Source organism: Pundamilia nyererei, unplaced genomic scaffold (assembly GCF_000239375.1).
Source record: "Pundamilia nyererei isolate P.nyererei 1_Seehausen unplaced genomic scaffold, PunNye1.0 scaffold00009, whole genome shotgun sequence".
NCBI lineage: Eukaryota > Metazoa > Chordata > Actinopteri > Cichliformes > Cichlidae > Pundamilia > Pundamilia nyererei.
Window position 1 is genome coordinate 1,381,916 of NW_005187410.1, and position 22,591 is coordinate 1,404,506.

The 22,591-nt window shown below is 37.9% G+C and overlaps 1 protein-coding gene across 1 annotated transcript in view; it reads right to left on the bottom strand.

Moving 5' to 3' along the window:
• abca12 (ATP-binding cassette, sub-family A (ABC1), member 12) overlaps positions 1–22,591 on the bottom strand; it is a 57,436-nt gene that overhangs the window by 34,196 nt on the left and 649 nt on the right. The window contains exons 2-31 of the mRNA XM_005723288.1: positions 22,451–22,531; positions 22,235–22,328; positions 20,528–20,663; positions 19,660–19,778; positions 19,494–19,561; positions 18,887–19,057; positions 18,500–18,693; positions 18,092–18,210; positions 17,900–18,003; positions 16,831–16,977; positions 16,357–16,523; positions 16,029–16,162; positions 15,326–15,456; positions 14,977–15,141; positions 14,530–14,738; positions 14,146–14,279; positions 13,540–13,648; positions 10,509–13,103; positions 9,396–9,508; positions 9,093–9,151; positions 8,752–8,900; positions 7,540–7,670; positions 7,187–7,329; positions 5,710–5,877; positions 5,318–5,535; positions 3,337–4,266; positions 3,042–3,148; positions 1,805–1,911; positions 591–790; positions 251–327 (exon numbers count right to left, since the gene is read on the bottom strand). Coding sequence (XP_005723345.1) covers positions 251–327; positions 591–790; positions 1,805–1,911; positions 3,042–3,148; positions 3,337–4,266; positions 5,318–5,535; positions 5,710–5,877; positions 7,187–7,329; positions 7,540–7,670; positions 8,752–8,900; positions 9,093–9,151; positions 9,396–9,508; positions 10,509–13,103; positions 13,540–13,648; positions 14,146–14,279; positions 14,530–14,738; positions 14,977–15,141; positions 15,326–15,456; positions 16,029–16,162; positions 16,357–16,523; positions 16,831–16,977; positions 17,900–18,003; positions 18,092–18,210; positions 18,500–18,693; positions 18,887–19,057; positions 19,494–19,561; positions 19,660–19,778; positions 20,528–20,663; positions 22,235–22,328; positions 22,451–22,516 — 7,264 coding nt within the window. The 5' untranslated portion in view covers positions 22,517–22,531. The remainder of the gene's footprint in view (positions 1–250; positions 328–590; positions 791–1,804; positions 1,912–3,041; positions 3,149–3,336; positions 4,267–5,317; positions 5,536–5,709; positions 5,878–7,186; positions 7,330–7,539; positions 7,671–8,751; positions 8,901–9,092; positions 9,152–9,395; positions 9,509–10,508; positions 13,104–13,539; positions 13,649–14,145; positions 14,280–14,529; positions 14,739–14,976; positions 15,142–15,325; positions 15,457–16,028; positions 16,163–16,356; positions 16,524–16,830; positions 16,978–17,899; positions 18,004–18,091; positions 18,211–18,499; positions 18,694–18,886; positions 19,058–19,493; positions 19,562–19,659; positions 19,779–20,527; positions 20,664–22,234; positions 22,329–22,450; positions 22,532–22,591) is intronic.

Below are 22,591 nucleotides of genomic sequence, written 5' to 3' on the forward strand. Positions count from 1 at the left end.
GAAATGAGCGAAGGGTGAGCTAAAATTAGTATTTTGTTTAATATCTACAACAAGGAAGAAACAAATAATAATACATGACTAAAAGTTTACATTTTTAATTCTGACAGTTCGAAATATACTTCTCGGTCACAATACGCCTAATTTAGGACAAAATGTATATATAATTTTACTTAGAAACTTTCCTTCTTCCATATAAAAAATTTTAAGGTGCAAAATTCTTAAACTATTGCAACATAAAGAAATATCTCACTTGAGGAAGTGCCGTTAATGTTGAGAGAGCTCACGCTGCTGATGTTAAAGCCCAGATTTTGGCTCAGCACACTAGACCTGTTATCACAAACAGAAAACAGACAAACCCACTTTGAGCAATAAATGAAAATATACAAATATATATATATAAATGTAATTTTCCAGACCTCAATACTATCCAAACAGAGCTTGGACAATTCAGTGATACAACGTATTTTGGAAATTAAATGGTAGATAAACCACTAGTCAATTGCAAAAGCAGCTTTCTTTGAAGAAAGTGCTACTCTCTGCTAGGAAAACCGTTGAAATAAAAACTTAGAAGTATGATGACATCTTTGTACCAGTCTGTGTGGACATTGTAGCTCCTGGGGTCCCCAATTACAGTTTGATAGAAGATATCAACCAGAGATGTTGTGTTCATCACCAGACCCTCAATTATGACCTCTAGGCTGGGCAGGAAAGTGTGACAAAGCTGACCGGACTCTATGTTGAGGCTCTGCATCAGGAGGTGTACAGTCTCTGTATCCTCTAACAAACACACCTGTAAGAAATCAGTCACATTATGAAGTGCAATGACGAGTTTGATTTTCATGTCTGTTTAAACCCTTTAGTATGATTATTTTCATGTTTGCTTGAAAAAAAAAACTCCCTCTGCTTTACTGCAACTTCTGCATACGTGTACATTTCACACTTTGGAGAGGCAAGTGTGAAATGTACATGGTGGACAGGCGTGTCTATTACCCGTTTTGCTGTGATATTCATTTGAGATAGCTTCACTATTAGCCTTAAAAAAACAGGGCTTGTTCAAAGTGTTTCAGTGCTATTTTTGTGGAATACTGATGTCAATGCTGTGGCTTCTTATTAAACTCAGCAGTTTAATAAGTTTGCACAGGTCTCTCTGGGAAGGTAGGCTTCAGCTAAATAAAGAATCAAATTAAAAACTATATTTCCATAGGTATATACAGCGCAAGTGAGACTATATGTGTGAGGTCTGCAATAACAAAAGGATATACATTTTAAGTAGTTTTAATAAAATCATCTGTTAGTAAAATATATAAAAACCCACACAGTGTTTTCCATGGAAACACACTGCTTCCACCTCATCTTCGGGATGTAACAGCATGTATAATTATGACTTACCTCATAATTACCTTTTAGTTAGTGTAATTAGGATTCTCAACCAGGTTTTGAATTACAAGCTATCACATAACCAGGGTTAGCTAATGGAACGTGCAGCAGGAACAAATTTGGCATGCCAAGTTTTCCAAGCAAATAAAAATTATTAATTGGTAGCACACAATGCAACCTATTATATCCAAGTATTTTCCACAATGTAAAAGGAATAAAACCCTGGGAATCTCAAGTATAGTAACAACTTTTTAATCGTGTTACCAATTTCTCATATACGATCTTAATCTCTAAATTATAAGAAAGAACCTAGACACTTGTTTTGCTTTTTGAAGCAGCGAGCATCTGTAATTTTCAGTTGTGAGTTATTATTTTACATTTTGTTTTAATGATAAATGTGTGCAATCAGAGTAATTAAGTCACAAACCAGGTATCTCAGGAGGTCTAGATTTTCTTTAAACTGTGGGTCTGTTGGGAGGGTCTGGAAAAGCTGACTAGCTGTTTTGATGATCTGCTGCACGAGCATCAGGTTCTCTGTGAACAGTGAGTGAGAGAGAGAAAGCGAGAAAGGGAAGGGGAAAATGAAAGTGAGAGGGATGCTATTAGAGTTTGTAGTCTTAGGGAGTAAGGTCTGTAAGGTGACAGAATAACATGACATCCCACTGGGCTTCATTACAACTTGCACCATTACGGGGCATCGTCATCAGGCAGCAAGCAGCAAATGATGTGCTTAAAGTGAAACCCTGTACTAGACTGATGGGGCCAGAAGGGCCAGCAGTACTAGATGCTGTCGTGCATTAAAACACATCTGACAAGCCCTAAGAAAGGCACCACCTCAGGCAGCAAGATATGATGACAGAATATTTAATTAGTCCAAAATTAGACAATGTTGATGTTTAATCTCAGGCTGCTAAACATCTACAGGCCTTTGCAATTACAACAGTGCACTGTGTGTGAGTGCATCTGTGTGTGTGTGTGTGTGTATGAGTAAATATGAGTAGGGCTGCAGAGTAGTGAAGCTGCTGCTGCTTACAAAGTGATTCTATGCACTAAAAACATTATCACACAAGCACAGATGCAAATTAAAAGGAGGTCATAGATGTCCACTTGTGCGAGTGCGAGGGGAGACGTTTAGCGAGGGCGGACAGGATAAGTGATTGAATTCTACTTTGCTAATGAGATTTAAAAAGGTGCTGAGTGGCTTTCTGCTGGAGAATGGCCATATGGCCTTGGGCTCTTTGGGAGCTCAAGCTAAGCTGGTGTGAAGTCTTATTCCTCATATCTCCAGAATTAATTTTGCAATACTTTAATCATGTATACAATAGCAACAGCATTGGCAAAATATATTCTGGTCTTGCTGTGGTCTCGCAAAAGCTATAAAAGCTGAAGAAAAGGGTGGCATTGCTCTAAATAGCAGATTGTTGCTTATATGTACATACCTTCCCAGCAGGTATGTAAATACAAGCTGAAGCATCAGCGTGAGCTTGACAGCATGGCAACAATTAGACTTAGCATGGATAAAAGGAGATTCACTCTGGAGTCAGAATTGTAAAGTCACTTTAGTTTAACTAATAAATGTGCATTTCTCATCATAATGCTCCTCTTGGACAAAGAAGACTGTAAATGTCCAGATTGGGTCAAAAAGAACTGAGCCCTTGAGTTACCTTGAGACTCATTGGCTAGTGCTCTGGTGAAACTTTTAATCACAGAGGAGTATGGTAAGGCATCAGGAAGCATATCCACCACATTCTTGAGGAGATCCATTGACGACCTACAGGAAATAGGAAGGACTGTTTGTTAAACAGAGGCTTTTAAAATAGTTGACTATAAGGCAAACAAACTAAATTGAAAGTTTCTAGAAGCTAGAACAAATATAGATCTCACCATACATAGTGCACAAGATACATTCTTTTTTGTCACACCTTAAGCTGTAATGAAGGACATAAAAATAACACTTACTTTTCAAAGACGTCAGGGAGAGTGAGGAAGGAGAGTACCCCAAGTGCAGCATCAATGGTCTCTTCTCGAGAGGCATTCAAGCCCCACTGCATGCCACTTGTAGCTCCCTTCATCACAACGCTCAAATCGGGATTGGCAAAGAACACATGGGCTGTTTCCATAATTTCTGGTGTTGTAGGAGGGACAGCCAGAGCTTTGAACATGGTTGGGTAGTCAATGTAGAACAGGTCTATGAAGTCATTCATCGGGTCTGTTGTCATCATTAATGAGGCATCACGTCTGCGTCTGACCAAATGTGTGTGGTAACCGCCTGTCATTTCTGAGTCACTCAAATGTTGGACCATTGGGTCTGGAACATTACCGGTGCTTACCAACTGCCTAAACATAGCAATGACGTTTCCTACTAAGTCTTCCAGGAGCTCTACCGTTGCTTGCATGTCTGTGTTCATCTTGGCCAGGGCAGACAAGACAGGCCTTACGATGTCATAGGATCTGAACAGAGCCTCATTCAGCAGGTCTAGCCCAGATGCTTCGGTGGAGTGTAACCACATAGACAACTCGGCCACCTTCTCTGCTATCAATTTTGTCTCATTGGATCTCAAAAATTCCTCCAAGACTTGGTAAATCATAAGATCATCACCAAATACCTTAATGTTAATCATCAGTCTGATAACTTCTGTTGTCAAGTCGTAAAGAGATGCAGTTGTGTTCCCTTCCGGGATGGAGAAGATATCATAAGAGGAGATGTTTGCAGAGGAAAGGAAGCGCATTGCTGCTTCTTTGAGGAGCTCCTCGGCTGATGTGCTCTGTTGAAGTAATTGATAGTTGTCCAGGATGTAGCCTGTAGCGTTCACAAGAGCTTCCATGTAGGGCTGCAAGGCGGGGGCCACATTATGCAATTCATCTGAGAGCATTTTGATGGAAGACAAACTGTAGAATAAAGAAATTGACTGAATGTCAGGTTAAGCAGCACAGTACATCAAACATGGTCTATGTGACTGTGACTCTGTAAGCTGACTCATGTAAAAAATATAAACATGAGTTCAAAATCTGGAAATTATTGGAAAGCCAAAATACTCATTGAATATAATGAAACGGATTTTTGAATTGGTCTTTTCAATACTATGATTAGATATAACATTCAGATTTAGAAAGAAGACATATTTCCTCTTCATCAGCCTTTTCCCATTTCATCTTTGATGAAAAAGACTGTAGAGTGTTTCCACTGTGATCACTGATCTATGACTTATGTAGTAAGACCTGACTGATTCCCTGCGATATGCAAAATGTGATCCTTATCACCACGCTGGTCTCATTATAGCAGCTGGCATATAAAGGGAAATCAATTTTAAGAGGATGTCTCGGCTAGCTGAATTGTAGTTAAGCCGCTATCTGTGCAAGCCTGCCAGTTTTCAGGCAGGCTTGCATTAAATTAATCAAGTTCAATGCAAATGTGATCACTTCACATCCTTGTGTAATTACGTATGAATCAAATTGGTTTGACTGGAGCATCGTGGATAATGCTGTTATACCAAATGGAGTGGCAAGTTCATGGTGAGTTCATGTATACTATAGGTGAGTCATTTTCTGTGCTTCTTTATAAAAATTAAATTGACTGTTAACAGAATTTAGTGGGAATGTAAAGAACATTTCCACATTCAGATACCATGTTCAGGGGGTTTCTAACGTGGCTGTACGACATTTTGTTATGATTGTATCTTGCGATTATGATCTACTGAAGGCTTGGATTACTCTTAAAACTATGACACGATTCTCATTCCTCATACTTGCTGTGGTCATAAAAACAGTTTGCTCCTCAAGTAAGTTTTGAAAGTCTAAATGGAGCTAGATGTGATGTCTCATCAACAGTCACTTAGTGATTCGATGGATTGACCATTTTGACCATAAAAAACATTTCCTCTAAAACATAGCAAACCATGGTCACTGCACATGGCAGTGAAATTATCTGACTGTAGCTCACCTGTTTTGCAACTGCATGTCTTGGAGCTGGTTTTGCCAGTAAAGCTGTTCCTCAGGACTCATAGACTGCTCTACCAGCATTGAGATGTGGTTGGAGAAATTCATGACAAACTGATTTATCACAATTACGTTGTTAATGTTGACTTGGTAGAGTGACTTTACAGTTTCTACAATCCTAGCAGCTGTGTCGCTCACATTGGTTGGTCCCATGATCATCTGCTTTAAAGACAACATAGAGCAGAGAGGGACCATTAGCAATCAACAACTTTCTCCGTGCGTCAACACTGACCCCAAGTGGTAAAACTGTTAATTGTACTTGCAAGTGTGAATGCGGTATATATTTTACTATCAAGTGAAATTAAGTAGTACTTAATTTGACATTTTTACACTTACACTCATGTTCATTTGGGAGTAGAGATTCTGTGCGGAAGCATAAGCCTCCAAAACAGGCTTCAGGCTGATGTTGCACCACACAGCCATGGTGTTAGGGCTTAACCCTGCAGCCTCACTGACTGTCTCCCACACTTTGAGAACTTCACTGCACTCCAAGGTGCCATTAGCCTATAACAAAACAAAAACATGTGTCACGTGTTTCATAAGCACTGAAAAAACCTGTTCAGTTACTAAGACGAAGAAATGAGGAAAAGGTCAGAAGTCTCACACAGATATTTTCACTTTTAATAGACTGGTACACACCCACAAGTAAGCTGCTCTTTTAAAAAAAATGTATTTACAAAGCAGCAACTGTTTCTGTCACGTCAAAAGTCTATTACAGGGATTAATGTAAAGGTAGGCTATAATAACAAATCTAACAGTAGCATTTTCAGGAATTAACATGATATGAATACATAAATATGCACTGATGCCAGGAAAGCATTAACAACACACCAATACTTGTTTCTGTACAGTCAATAAGTCAGCAGCAGATGTGCTTAATATAATCTTGTGATTTTATGGTTTGTAATTTATGTCAATTTGTGAGCTTTTGAGATGTTACCTATGGATAAAGGTATCCTCTCTCCTTGTTAGCTGTTTTCAAGTTACATTAAGTTAAACTACCCCTTTAGCTTATTTTAGTCTACTAATTTAAGTAAGCTTACAGAGCTGCTAGAAATGCTATATCAACATATTAACTCAATAGATATTTAAGTGATATCAGTATATACATACAGCTTTCAAAAGGCAAGTCATTACTGCCACACCAGTTTAAGAGAGCAGCACATTGCAAACAAGCGCAACAGTAGTTGTCCTGCAATGAATCAAGTTATGTGTTTCAAATATCTCTCAGTCAAGGCTGAAAAAACATTTAAAAAAAGACCAATTCTGATACAGGTATCTTGGATTAGGCAAAATATGTTGATATTATCAACTGGCCAGTATATACTATAAGACTTAGAAGTCGAGTTTGGGGGTCATACGCTGACAAGTTGTTATTGTGTGTGTTATTTTGTGGTTCAGCAAGACTATATAATGCCTACCTGGCATAAATAACAAAAGAAAAAATATCAAAGCTTATATATAGTCAACAACTCTACCCTGATGTTAGCCATAGCTAAATGTTTTCTGCGTCATCGCATCAGAATCTTGTCTGTCTACATCTGTCTAACTCTGACGAAAGTTAAATAACTCAACAAATTCTGATGCAGAGAAGTGGAACAGAGAAGAAGCGAGAGAGAGAGAAAAACCTCACAGCCTCACTGTTTTAACTTCTGTCAAGGATGAAGGAAGGAAGACAGACATTGCTGTGTGCAATTACGCACACACATACACATGCAAACATTTCCATAAATGAGATACCGGCAGAAGACTAGGGAGACACTTGCACGAATGATACAGCAAGTCTAAAAAGCATTCTTTCAAGAACACTGACCTGCTGAGCCGCCCGCACTGTGCTTTCAATGGCAACCTGAAATTTTTCCAGGACTTCAGAAAAATTGTAATGAGTGTTGTTCAAAGACTGTGCAGCTTCTCTCATCAGGTTCAGGATGGGAATTTGAAGGCTTTGTATCATCACTGAAAAGAAGAAGACAAAATGGCTTGACCCACAAGTTTTGAAAAAACAAAACAAAACAGCAGCAATACAGCACATTAGTAAAAGTGGCAGACATATCAGGAAATGACTATCTCTTACTTGGCATGTGCTGCATTAGTCATAAGTTGTGTCTAAAGAACAAGTAAATAAAAGTAAAGCTGGCACTATATGTTCTTCCTTAACATTCTCACCATTTCCAGCTTGGATGTTCTCCACTAAAGTTCCAACCATTTTTTCAAACTGTGGGATAACAGACATTAAATTGTCCAATAACTCTGTTCCTTCAAGGGTGGACAACAGGGTTCCCAGCATCTGTTCAAGCCTGTAACAAATTAGTAACATATTAGGTATGGTTTAGGGTAATCACAGAACAGAGCGGCAGTCTTTACTGTGAAGCAAGTTACAATTACTGTCAAATTATCGTGGGCATCAGGGTAATTTGGGGCTTTTAATGATTTCTTTGAACTGTTACATATATAAACAAGTGCGGATTCAAAGATCAATCTGGAAACCCCCAATACTCAAGGCTGCCATGAACTGGAAACCACAGCAATGCCAGCATCACTATCCACAGTGAAGCCAGATTTATATTGCCATGGACTGACACATCTTGAAATCTGTTGCTGCCCAAATGAAAAAGTCAAATGCCTTCTAAAGAAATGTTTTATGGTCACACAAGCTATTTGGACACCCCAACATTAAATGGGTTTGGAGTAGTAAAAGAAAGGTTTTCTAACCTAAGAAATCTTTATCAGCTTTCAAGCATATTGGTGATAGGATCATGGGGTTTTTGCTACTGATACATTAAACAAAACAGATGGAATAATGAAGAAGGAGCACTACCTTCAAAATCTTTGAGTGGATGCTCCAAAAGTTGAGCATCCACCCAAACAAAAAAATTGTTTTTGGAATGAATAAAACAGGATAACGTTAGGCTGCTGCCATCAATTTGAATGAACTCTGCCAATTCTGCCAAGATAGGTGGTTAAATATCCAGCCAGAATTATGACCAGAAGCTTATTGATCGCTACTAAAATTTGGTTGAGGTGCAACTTCCCAAGGCACATTTAACAAAAATATTACTGGGGTTAAATGGACAATAGAAATAAATATATATTTATTCAATCTTGTGCACCCAATTCCTGTTTTTCAAAGTTAATCAAAGATTTTTATCAAAAGGATAAGAATGTACACAGTACAATCGTTACACTCTGGAAAAACAACAGTTCAAAGAAATTATTAAAAGCCATGAAAGTGCCATGAAATTTATGCCCATGATGAGTGTATGTAAACTGTAAAACAAAATTACTTCCTACACACATCAGGTATGCAATTTAATATCAAACTGCTGTATAACAACAAGCCATTTGGATTGTTACCATTACACTGATAATTACACTTACTTGTTCCATGTGTCTTGGTCTGCATTCCCAGCTAATATGGTCTCCAGGACTGGAACAAGTTGAGTAAAAGCTTCCAGGGATGGAGCAGTCATATGTGAGCCAGTGCCTTCCGCAACCAGTGGCCAAAACATGCTCACAAGTTTGCCCAACTAATAATAAAAAGTGTCAACAATAAGTGTGCAGTCCCGTGAGATGTTTTTATTATTAATAAAATTATTATTAATTAAATGTCATTTTTAAATTGAACACTTTTAGATGTTATGTTTTCAATATATAAATGTACGTTAAACTAATTTTACCGGACATATAATAAAATAAAAATAAAAGTGCAGACATTTTACCTGCTGAATGATTTGTTGTGCTGATGCATTTTCAAAGCCTGCCCAGAGGTTCATGTTACCTGAAATCATTAAAAAAAAAAATGTGCTCACACATCAGGCCTCATGGATGTGGAACTGCAAGCAGAACGACCAACTCTTACAACATATATCAGAAGCATTGTGGTACTTTGATCTACTCTTGTTCTTAGGCTTTTTGGCATAAATGCCGGAATGATGAAGTGCACAATATGACCTCCACTCAATCAGATTTCATCAGGATTTAACATGCAGTCCACCTACAGTGGTATTAAGAAGCTGACTTGCCTTGGCCATACTCCAAGATAACCTGAGTGATGTTAATGAGGGCAGAAATGTAGGGCTGGACTGGGGATTGCTGTGACAGGAGGCTCTGCAGTGTCTTCATTTCATTGAAAATTCTTAGGAAACAAAGCAAATCAACATTTCAGATCTTAACAAGTCTTATCAAATGTTCTTTGTGTTCTCTAATGATTGCATAGAATAGAACTGCATGCATGCAATCATTCTGTTAATTTATTTATTTTTTATCTCAGAGCATTAATAAGGATTAGAAGTACATGTAAAATCCCTAGTACCTAAAATAACCTTTTTATTTGACAAAAATAAAAATAAAATATAAGAGAGAACTTTTGGACAAGATCTAAACTACAATTAGACCTATAAATTTTCCTTAGAAAAATTAAACATCAGATTTGTTAAATTTCACAGATTACCACAATAGGTTGAAAGCAGAGTATTACTACAGACTACTTTTGTAGAGTAAAAATAGACTAAAACATCTGTTGCAGCTAAAAATATATTAAGAACTTTAATTTGAAGCAATTTTGGGTGCTGGAAAAGCAAAGTGATACTTACTGCACTTGTTTATTTTTTATAGTAAATCAAAAGCATGCTTTTAGTTCATCTAATGCATAGGTGTCAAACTCTGGCCCGCGGGCCAAATTTGGCCTGCAGACTAATTACATTTGGCCCGCGAAGCCATACCAAATTATTATTAGAGCTGGCCTACTGGTATTATACAGCTAATATATATATTGTTTAGTATTAAGCTTTGCTTGTCCCATATTCAGTTTTCCAGCAAAACCTATTTAAGTCCATAAGAAAAGATTCATTCTTATATCTGGAGGAAGATTTTTTTTTCAATAAATATTAACGTTAGCCCGCAACTTTGTTCCAGTCTTGAATTTTGGCCCACTGTGTATTTGAGTTTGACACCCCTGATCTAATGCTTTATTACATTTAATACATCATATATTAGTTTTTGTGAGGCATTATTTTAAAGCAATCCATATTCTTAAAGCTATTTTGAAATGATTCATATTTGTTAAAGAGTACTCATTCGAGCCCCTTCTGTTACAAAATTATGGTAATTGTGTACAGTAAAGTAGCGAAACTCACATCTGATTCAGGCTGTCTTGTCCATTGGCTTCAGAGATGGTCTCAAAATATGTTTTTACAAACTTGAGTGAGCCAAGCATGTATTCTGCAACCATTTCTGGTACAGTTTGTTGGATGATTCTCTCAACTTTCTCCAGGATGACGATGGAGATGTTTTTAGCTGAAGCGAAGCTCATGTTTCGTTGGACAATGAGATTTACTGACTCTTGGACAATTTCCAGAAAATCTTGCTGTGACAGTGGGATAACAGTAATGTTTGGGATCTGTATAACATGTTGCACTACTTCTACAATGGCAGCTATGAAGCTTTCATCCTGTAGGCCTTGTTGCTCTGCCACCATCACAGCTTTGCTTAGAGACTCTGTGATATTGTTTATTATGGAAAGGTAGGCCAGCTGATCATCACTGAGAAAATTTTCCACTGTCTGCAGGATGTATTGGAGATCTGTCACAGGGGTGGCAATGGTGGAGTTTTTCCATTGGATCATACTGCTAAGGAGCAATGCGACATCGGGCTCTGTCATCCACTTCTCAATGAGACCAAGGTACTGCTTAATTTGGAGCGCCATGGAATGCAGAATGGTTGCATCGAAGTGCTGTTCAGAGCCTTCAGTGTTATTCCATGACTCAAGGTTGACCTCTATTAAGTCCAACAGATGCTGAAGAATCTCAATTGCTGTCTGGCCAGTTTCAGTCACAACGGTGCCATCTATTGGGCCTTGGAGGCTGTTTATTAGGAACTGGACCTTGTCACTAACAAACAAAGAGAAATTTGTCTGTGCTAGCTGTAATGCCACTTGCATTTGTGTGATGGAAAAGAAAGGATGAAGGAGCTCTGCGGTTGCACTATCGCTGGTGATGTTTTCCAGCCGTTTCAAGTACCATTCTATAAGCTTTAGATATACTGTCTGGACTTGCACAGGGTCCGTCATTTGGGAGGTGTTTACTGGCTGCATGTCGGCAATCAACTGTATCAGACCCTCTACCACTTCTATTTCATTCATGATCTCTGGAGTGTTTAGGTGGCTCTGGTCTAGGCTCATCTTGATATTAGTTAGGGTGAGATTCAAGCTGTCTACAAGAACCATGTTAGGACCAGAGTTGAAGTTAACTTGGGTGAAGTCATTGATAGTCTTATTGACAATTACAGGGATGAGGGAGAGGATGTCTGTGTTGTTATGGAGAGAAGGTACCTGTGTCAGAAAGCTGCTGAACATATCTATGAGTCCCGTAACACACTTTGTTGTTACCATGATGTCATTCTGGGGTTCAAAACAGCTCTCAACATTTGCAATCCCGATTATATTTGACATGAGTTTATTTATGTTGGAAGCTCCAGCTAGCTCGGCAATAGCATTTAGGTCCTCAATGGTTAGGTTTGTCTGTGTAAGGGCATTCTGGACATCGGACACGGTAACATTTGGTGTATTCATGACCACTTTGATGAATTGGAGGGTCTGCTTGAATGTTTCCAGAGCGGCAGTATCATTTGGTGACAGGAGCAATGAGAAAACCAAGGAAGCTATGTTTTCATATTCTTTATCCCCCAAACCAAATGGACCAATTTTGATGGTGACAGTCCCATTGGCTGTGAACATCATGTCTAATATCTGATCCAGAAATTTAGAGATTTCTGAAAATCCAGCCAGACAGTCCTCGCCTGCTGCGCATTTGGTTATATTACTCTGCAGAGCCTTGAAATCCTGAAGAAACTGAGCAGCATCACTTTGGATTTCCTTTGGCAGGAATGCTACAAATTTCTGGATAACGATGTCCTGGGCAGCATCTGGTCCAGCCTGAGTGAGGTTCTGCAGGCTCTCAGGTGTGAGGAGGTTGAGAAAGTCCATGGAAAGCAAGTGGAGGTCAGTGACTTGAGCCGTGCTGTACTGGGCATTTGGTAACACGACATGTTCAATTTTTCGTAGCCTATAGAGGGAAACCACAAACTCTTGAATCTGACGGACGTACCCAAGAATGATCTCAGTTGGGTCACCATTTGGAGAGTCCATCACTGTCTTGAACTGCTCCACAGCACTGATGATGGCTTTTACAAAACCCACTGAGGTCTGGTTAGTGAAAGGCTCAATTGCTTTTATGAGACTGTCCACTTCATCAGAATGGAAGTAATCAGAATAGGTAAGCAGAGTGTGTCCCATGATGTTTGGGAGATACAATGTGAGGTTACCCTCCAAAGAGAGGAACTCCCTTATCAGCTTTTCCAGTTCAGACAAGGTTGGGTCTGTTTCATTGAAGGTAAAAATATGCTGGTTTAACCTGCCAAGTTTGGAGGCTACAGCAAGGATTGTGGAGGCATTAAGCGGAGACTCTTGGCTGAGCAGAGGAACAAGTGATGACAAACCCGTGGACTCTAACAGGGCATGAATGTTTAGAGTCATGGTAGCTGGGTTAGTGATGTTTTGATTGGGAAGCTTGGAGATTGTACTGAGGAATTCATCCAGGTTATACATCAGATTAATCAGGTAATCAGAGAGGGCATCACCTCCTTTGATTTCCTGTTTCAAATATACAGCTGTCTCATTTGTATAGATTTCACCATACACATGTTGCAGTAGATTCACAGATCCTTTGAGCCAGCTACAGAGAAACAGAAGAGTAAAACAGAACATGCCAACTTTATAAAGTCCTGAAAGCAATGCATGTGTAACATTAAAAATAACAGAGAGAATTGAGCATTTCTATTTAACTGTAATACAAAATGTTGTTGTCACTACAAAAAACATGCTAATCAAACTAAAGTGCTGACAAACATGTTACGCTAGCACGCATTAAGAAAACATTTTTTGTAGGCTACTAGTTACAAAAAGGCAGTGCGACAGCAATTCCTGTTGGCTTGTTAAACAGGCAGCTCACTGTAGCTACTTATTTAACAAACATACGGTAACAGAACAGCGTAAATCTCTTTATCTACACTGATTATTATGTTTTTAAAAAGCAGAAGACATGCTTCAATTCTAAAGCATAAAATTTCCATGTATATTTCAATCAAAACTAAAAAATCTTTGTCACTTACTTCACAAAGGCATCACTTGGTGACATCAGAGCCTGAGTCATTGCTTGAACAAAGTGTGGCCAGTTGAAACCAGTGTCACAATGAAGGGCTAAGTTCTTGTTCAAAGAACCTACAAAGCAACACATGCTAGGAATTAGCTGCATTGACTGGAACAAACCGGATTAACAGGCTTTTACACGTATACTAAATAAATATATTTTGTAACTGAGCTCCTTTGATTTGTAGAATTATAATAAAATACAACTTTAATCCTTTCTTTTGTTGAACACAGTTTAGTAGTCACATATTGTCTAAAAATATGTCTGTGAAGGTTCTCAGTCATCCAGGTCATCGTAGTCAAAGGAGCTTGCAAAGAAAAGCGTCTGGACTTCTTTAAGTTGCTTGAAGACGTTTCACCTCTCATCTGAGAAGCTTCTTCACTTTGAACTGAAGAAGCTTCAGTTCAAGCTTCTTCAGTATTTAGATATATTTGTATGATATTTGTATATTGTTAGTTTTCAGTTCAGTTCAGTTCAGTTCAGTTCAGTTCAGTTCAGAGAAGAGAAGAGAAGAGAAGAGAAGAGAAGAGAAGAGAAGAGAAGAGAAGAGAAGAGAAGAGGAACTCACAGTTTGCTGGCTGAGTAGTGACATCAGGGTGGTAGTTCAAAATCCAGTAAGCAATGTGGAAGTAGTCCTTTACCGGTGGCCACTGATCACTATTTTCAATTCTTTCACCAAGACTGATCATAAACCACACAAGACTATAAGCAAAGAAAAATCACAACATGTCTGAGTCAGTAAAGTAATAACACACACCTTGTAAAGCATTGTGCACATTATCTGAAATCTGTTTTCTTCTATTACATTTACTAAAGTGGGAAAATCTGCACAGTCTTATCAAACTTAAATCTAGTTACCAAAAGAACCCCCGTATGTTAGGCCTGTTTCTTATGTGCTAAGTTTGTTATGCTATGTTGTTATCCAAGTAGAAAATGAACACTTTGTCAAGACCTGTTTTGAAGAGCTCCAGAAACAAACTGGGTGTTGTTGTCGGGTATCCAGTTCATCCAGTATTCTTCATCCAGCTTTTCTGTCATTTCGGTCAAAATCTCAGCAAACTCCAAGCTCTCCTCATACAGCTCGTGCCACTCAGACAGAATCATGGGAAGTGTTATGTTGAAATCTGCTTCGCCTGTTAGGATGGAGTACAGATCTTGTCCCTGGGGATTATAATATGAACGATATAAGAAATTGTTTCTTTAAACAGTTAAAGCAAAATAAATTAATAAATCCTTAAAAAAACATATTTATACTTTTTAATTTATAGGATTAAGCCTTCCTTGTTAAGAATCTGTTGCTTTTCACTTGAGTAAGTTTATTTTTTATAATGTAGTAAAAAATTATTACATAATATAGCATTTTTTTAGACCACAAGTTGCACATAAAATATATTTTTACCTTTTTAATCAAGTCCTCCCAGTCCATCAGCAAAGCTTGTTGCAGATTCCCGTTGTTGGGGCAGATCAGTGCTGTCCATACTTCAGTTTTTATGCTATTGATGGATAACAGCCAGTCCAAGGAAGCCAGAACTTCTTCACATTTTACATCCTCAGTTGACATCACCTGGTAAAACAGAACAACACATCATCTGATTTACTGCGGAAGCCTTGAGGGAGATACTTAATGTATGAAGTGACAATAAAAAGCTCAACTGACAGCGGAGATCACATGTGTAAGATGCCAGATTTTGACACAGAACCTGTTCACAGGCTAAAAGTTAAGGTCAGTCAACATAAATCCTACATACCTTCATAACTACTTCCATCACACTGTTGAGGACACGGTCCATCAAAGCGCGTGACTCGGACTGGTTTGTCAGCAACGTATGATAAATCATTTGGAGGTCATTAGCATCTTCCAGGGCATTTTCTAGAATGTCTGCAAAGACAGAAACAAACCAAACTCAACTCAGTGAGAAAATTGGTTTTTGGATTAGGCCATAAAATCAGTAACTTTTCCTAGTTTAGACACTTTGTTAAGTTACAAAAGACACACATATCACTTCAGTACAAGTGTTGTTTTGTCCAGTTTTGCTTGTTTTGTTGTTTTGTGTGTGTGTGTGTGTACTTTCCCACAGGCTAACTAATCTGATTGGGTTCAACATTTCATCTTTCATCAGTCCCATGAGAAAGGGTGTGAACTTTTTCCATTCATGTCTTTGGTATGTATTGTGTAACGCATGATAAAACAAAATGTCCGCTGAGTGCACAAGCTTCTCTATTTCTCAAATGCTGCTCTCTTTTTAAACCTGACATTCTTACAGCCCATGTCTTTTATTTTTATTTTAGTTTATGTTTCCCTGTTGGATGTATAAGAATCACCAATAATGATTGGAAAGCCATTTTAATAGTGCTGGAAATAAAAGTGAAACATTCACCGTAATGTTAATTTTCAAATAAATGCTCTCACAGGTGAGACCTCACTATGGACATGATGCTTTGTTGTCATACCTTTTAGCATGTCAATGGTCTCTGACGCTAGCTTCATGGACTGATAACCAGTTCTGAGGATGCCCTGGACAACCGTATTCACCTCAGGCACATTTTGTACAAGCTCCAATGCTGCCTGACCGATGTTCAGAAACCTAACAAAGCAAATGATAAGACTCAGCTTAAAGCACAAGACATCAAAATTACAAGAATCACAGGAGAACTAGCAGAACAAATAAGTAATACGAAAGTTTTATCAGCTTCAGATCAAAGGTAAGAAGAACAGTCATTTTAGCTTCAATTGATTTTCTACTAGTATTATTTAAATTGGAGAAAACACTGTACTCACAGCTCTTCCTCTGCGTTTTGTGGTTCTGTATCTGAGCTGCGCCTGGTCCTTGTGATGTTGGAGGCTTCAGATTCTCCTGAAGAGAAATATCCAGTCAGATTGTAGACCAGTCCTCTGGCAAAGAGCACGTCATGTTTAGCAACCTCCTTAATCCAGGCCAGGAAAACCTGGGAACGAAACATGAATCTCATCAAAACATCAATATTGTAAAGCCACTGCCAACTGAATACCGTTGAGGTTTCTGTGCAGGTGTGGACTGGAAGATGTGGTTGCTTCTTACTATCACGAAAGCATTTCGAATGTCATCAAATAATTATTTGGCATGCTCTTAATCGTAAGTCGCATTGGGAAAGCAAGTTGGGAGCATATGGAACAATTTAAAAAAACAACCAAAACAATGGAAAAGGAATTAAAAGAAAATTGTATTTCTTATATATGTGATTCTCTCTGTTAATGCTAATAACATTAGCCTACCTGTCTTGCCACCTTTTCTGTGCTGATCATGCTTAGAACCTTGTCCACAATTCCTGAGCTGCACGCTGTTGCTGACCACAAGATGTTGCTGCTGTTATCACACAGATAAGAACGCACCAGATCTTTGTCCAACATCAGGCCGAAAGCCTACAATGGTCATGGAGAGATGATAGTGTTAACCAAAAAAGTAAATATATATGTTAGCTTTAAGTGGGTTCTTTAACTGGAATATGCTTTAGACAATTTTAACTTAGCTAATGTTAGGCAGTATCCTTAATAGTTGCATATTCTGTCTATAGTATGGTCTGATAGAGAGTAATATCACTTTAAGGAGCAAAAACAAATGCAGTCACTATATTACTTATCAAAATGTTTATTTGCTCTACATGCAAATTTTATGTCTCTGTTTTCCCTCATTTGAATCTTGTTTTCTAATTCCCATTGTGAAATTCAGTTTCCAGGAAATGTTTTGTGAGCACTTTGGAATAACCAGACTTTCAGCTAAAAATAAAGCCAGAAATTCAAATTACTAAGAGAAAAACAGTTGTACTTCATATGTGTTTGTAAAAGTGAGTGGACAACTACTCCCTGCAAGCTTCTTAACTGTGTTAAAATATTTTGTTGTTGGTTTAAATATGTGGTTTGAATAAATGACTTTCCTGAACTTGGATTTGTACCATTGCTCTGACATTCTCACGTAAAATCTCTTCATATGAGTTACCACTGTTCAGTAAAGACAAGAAAGTAAAAGTTTAACAGGATGTGTCTGTGTAAATGTGTAAATGAATCGTACACAACCCTCACAACCCTCTTTGTGGAACTGTTGTTGTTGCATAAATAACTTCCTTATTAGAATTAAAATCCCTAAGACCAGCTTAATGACCCTGAAGAAAGAGATGATGACTTTTTTTAACCTTATAACTAGAAATATTTAATGTGCAATGTATTGAAAGGCACATGTAGAACTCTTTTGCTATTACCTTTTTTCACATGAAAGGAACTGCCTTCTGTGGCATTGCTATTTCTTTGCATAGTACTGTTTACTGAACTGTTGCGTGATAATGCATACCTTATCCAGTGGTATCTCATAATCCAAAACATTTTCTACCAGGAATTTCACCGTTGTTCCTAGTGAGTCATTTGTGACCAGTTTTCCAAGGGGGATGGTGACATCTATGAAGAATTCAAGCACACTGTCAGATATTAGCAGACATGGGTGATACATAGAGTATTTACAGTAAAGCAAATGGTCCATAGTTACTTTTGCCAGGCCAATGATTGATATAGGTGATCACTCTGATGGCTTCAGCAAGAAATGAATCATACTTGGAGAGCGGGCCACTGGTCTCAGGGAAATCTTCCTCCATGGTATATGCATCACTAAAGAGACAATTTCAGAAGCATTAAATCTTCAAGTCCAAAATATAGTATGGACTGGAAATATAGTTTAAAAAAGTGAAAGGCAATATCAAGAGTACTTCTAAGCTGAATTCACCAGTTTTCAAGCTTTTATTGACCACTAATAGGTACTGATATGTTATTTTTTACTAAATGTGGTTTGATTTTGCCATTCCATTCTTTAAAATAATCTGACATACTACGTTAACCCCTTACTTCCGCTACCTTCATTTATTTTTTAAAAACTGTTTCATCACTGAAAATACTTCACCCCTGTAGGTGCTTGAGTATGTCTTCCAGTGTTCTCAGCATTTGGTCAACAGAACCATCTGAAAAGAGCTGAGGAAGAGCTAGAAGACGGTCCCATAGCAAGCTGTCATTTTGCAGCTGATTGAGGAATGTCACTGTCACCCATGCCACCTCCATCAATTCCTCTGGTTGGGTCAGCATCCATTCTTCAAGTATCTGACAACCAGACAGAGAAAGTATCTAAGCCTCCTAAAGCAAGATTCAATTACAAAAAATACTAAACACAAAACAAATAGAAAAGAATACATTTGGTTAGTGTCATTGCAGTGTGCTGACTAAAGCCGACCTAACATACATGGGCCTATATTTCACAAAATGTATAGGATCAAGTGCAAACACAAAAATATACCTGATTGACTGTATAGAGTGAGACTTCGAACACTGTGTTATTGGTCTTGCAGAAAGTGAACACAGCATTGGTGAAAACATCTAGCGAGCTTTCGTTCAGCATGGGCAGAGTCACAGTGCAAATGGCCCTCTTTAACAGGTTGGCTGACTCAAGCATGTTATCCAGGTTCTCCTGCAAGAAATGCAGTTTAGGTGAATGCATGTTGTTGTTATTATTACTAGCAAATATACAACTGATCTGCTAACACAACATTATTAGAAATTGTAAATGCAATATCTCCAAATTTAGTAAGTAACAGCAGCATGGTTGTAGGGGAAACTGAATATTTTTGACACATAAATTTATCTATCTATTTAGTTATCTTTCAAATCTTGGACTGGGTATGCGTTTAGTAACAACATAAATAAGTATAAGTGTGCTTAGTAAATAAATGCAGTACATGTTTTGTAGCCATTGCTGCAATGCAACCTTGAGGTTTGACTATGATCTACAGGACCTACAGGATCATTTTCAAACTTGACTGAAGATGCTATCAATCAGCTCTTAATACAAACTGTACTAGTACTGAGAACCCTTGTATCTTCTTTTATTTCTCCACAATACCCACCTGATCTTTGGTACTGTTGAAGAAAGTCGTTACAGGAGCATTTTTAGGACTTCCATGGTGAGATGTGCCTTTAAAAAGCAAAAAGATATTGTGAAAAACTGCAGGACTTTGATAAATACTAGATAACCATTTAGATCAAAGTGATTATGTTAGTTGAGCAACGTACCCAAATTGTCCAGCAGTTTAAACAGTTCTGCATGATCATTGGTGAAGTTGTTGGGGAGAAGGTTAAGAAAATCCCCCACTTGACCAAGACTCTCCAGTGGAGAACTCTCTGTCACAGACCTGTGGTACAGGTATAACAGGGCAGGTGAGGTAGTAAATATATTCTATTAGATGCATTTAGGACCCTTTTAGTACTAAAGGTTTCATCTTTCTGTCTTAAATTAAAAATACCTTTTGTTTCTGTGTTTAAGGCGCTTGATTTTGACCATGCATTACAGTAATCATATTTATAATGCTGCAATTCACTGAAATAGAACCTAACTCTACAATACTTTGGTTCATTAAAATGAAGCCTAACTCGATGACACTTTGATTCCCTGAAAAGAAACCTAACCAAACAATATTCTTGTTCCCTGAAATGAAGCCTAAGTAAAATGTACTGGTAGATAAGAAGTAGACAAACAGGTTCTTCTAGCAGCCATTGACATTCCAGTTCAGGGAATTTAAATCAAAGAAGCTTCCAGATAATGGCATTTGTTAGCACGTGTAATGTGATAGATAAGGGTTAAGATCCTTCCCTTCCTCCACAGGGAAAAGTCTGTTGTTGCCAAATTTTCATGATCACACACTGACTAATCATGTCACGTGATGCTGTGATCCTAAGGTGCGTCCCTCCTCTGAGACACAGGGACCATGTGATTTAAAGTCAGCAGAGTTCAAAATGTAGTTTTAAACAATAATATATGAAGGGTTATTGACTTAAATCATAGTTGCAGTAAATATGCAATTTGTAAATATGTTTTAGCACTTAGATTGCAGATTATATACATAGACTGTATATACACTGAGTATACTGACGAAGAAGGTACCTTGCTTTCCTCGACTTTGATGTTGTTGGTTCTACCAGGCGAGATGTGTTATGGCAACTGCTATCTGTGTTGCACATGAGGGTCTGGAGGAAAGGAAATAAGCCTGTGCTGGGGAGGTTTCGGGGACCCACATAACCTAGAGGAGATATGATAAAGGTTTTGCTGTAGTGATGACACTGGAAAATGTCATATTCATTAAGAATTGTTTCTAGGTACGTAATTGCATGCATTTGGCAAATGCAGATAGTTCAGAAGCCTTAAAAATGACATCAATTCAAGATAATAATGTGAACGACAATAGGATATCTGATACTGAGAAACAGTTTTACAAACACTCTGTCTGAGAAGTTCCTGGAATAGTTAGAAGCATCTACAGCATTACTGTACATGGGTTTCATGACCGGTGCGCAACCTCTGCCTTCTTTGTTAGAAAACAATCTGAGCTATTGTATCGGACAAAAAAGAGAGATCCAAAGATTAACTCAGAATGACCTGTGTTTAATCAGGTAATTTTTGATTGATTGCCATGACGTGCAAGTTTTGAAAGCTAGAACATACTGCATAGGTGCATTTTTCCTTCAGAACTAAAAGATATTCCGTATAGTCACACCGCTAATTCTATAGGAACAATATCACATATGGAGCCACTTTACTTAAAAAATATGGAACATGTAGCAGTTAAAACTAAAAATGAGAACTGCTTTGCTGTCTCCAAAAACGTTTATACACCAGTCAGATTTTGGTGCATTCTGACTCTGTGTCTCTTTCAACCAGGTATAAAATAAAATACCCACTAAACGGTATCTCAGGGGCAAGAAGAGGTCCTATTGGTTTGACTGTTTTACTAAAAAGTTTGAACACTGGGTTATTAAAGTTCAAGTGAATTCACATATCTTTCAAATCCAATCTGCCAATCAAGCCTGAACCACCAAATGTGACAGGATCAACTAGTCATCTAAAAGTGTTGTTTCCCATGGTGAACATTACCATGAGAAAGAAGGTTATTCCTGTGGTTTTTTAAGGATTTTATTGAAATTTAGATATACCATTTCTTAATGTTGCTGTGATTACATGTGGGGGTTTTTTAGGCTGAAAGCTGTTTGAGAACCTGGGTCTCTGTTAACCATTAACCTTGTTATTTAAAAAAGGCTGTAGGTGGCAAAACAAAGGTATCTCAAAAGCCTCTCCTTTTAAAGTTTCACACAAATCTAAAGCAGAGTAAATGTGATGTCAGTAGGCATTAAATGATAAAGCAGAACAAACACCATGTCAATAGTGATGGGATAGGCTCAAATCTGAAGGACCATTGATGTTTGCATTTAGTTGTCCATTTGTTTACTTTGGTTGCAAAACTAGAATGTCTCCAAGTATTTACCTGCTGACCTTTAAGATGACAAACAAAAGAATGCGGTCCAATCGAGTTAATATTGCGTCATTACTTACATAACTATCAGAAAGGTAAGTTTCAAGAGTACCCTTTAAAACTAATAAAAGTTAAATAAAAAAACCCAACAAAAACAAAACACCAGTAATGCAAAATGTAAGTTAATATTTCCAAACAAAGCTTCTACTCATTAAAAAATATTTTGGATTGTTGTAAGGGACGCTTACAGTGGAATAGGCAGGCTGTGCATTTTCAATATGAGGTTTAAAAAAAGGCTTGATTTTGTTTGCAGAATTAGCAGCAATTGTTTCTTTTACACTTACATGTTTCCCTCACAACAGCAGGGAACTGGTGGCGGGTCACAGCAAGGATGATGAAGATGATCAAAGGCCAGGCGATCAGAGTCAGGGACCATACCTGAAAAAACACAACATATTTTAAAGCTTTGTAATGATATTCATTTCAGGGATGTGCAGAATGCCATTTTTTCATTCTTAGGTAATTAACTAGATATTTTGGACTCTTTGAATCTCACTCACTGGCCGTCTAATTACAGCCAGTCCATTCTTCCAGAGAAGAAGTTGAAGTTGGCGAAAGAAGGCCATCACTGGTGGAAGAGGCTAAAATAAGGAAAAAACGGAAACAAAGTTAAAAATGATATTTTTCATTCCATTAAATTA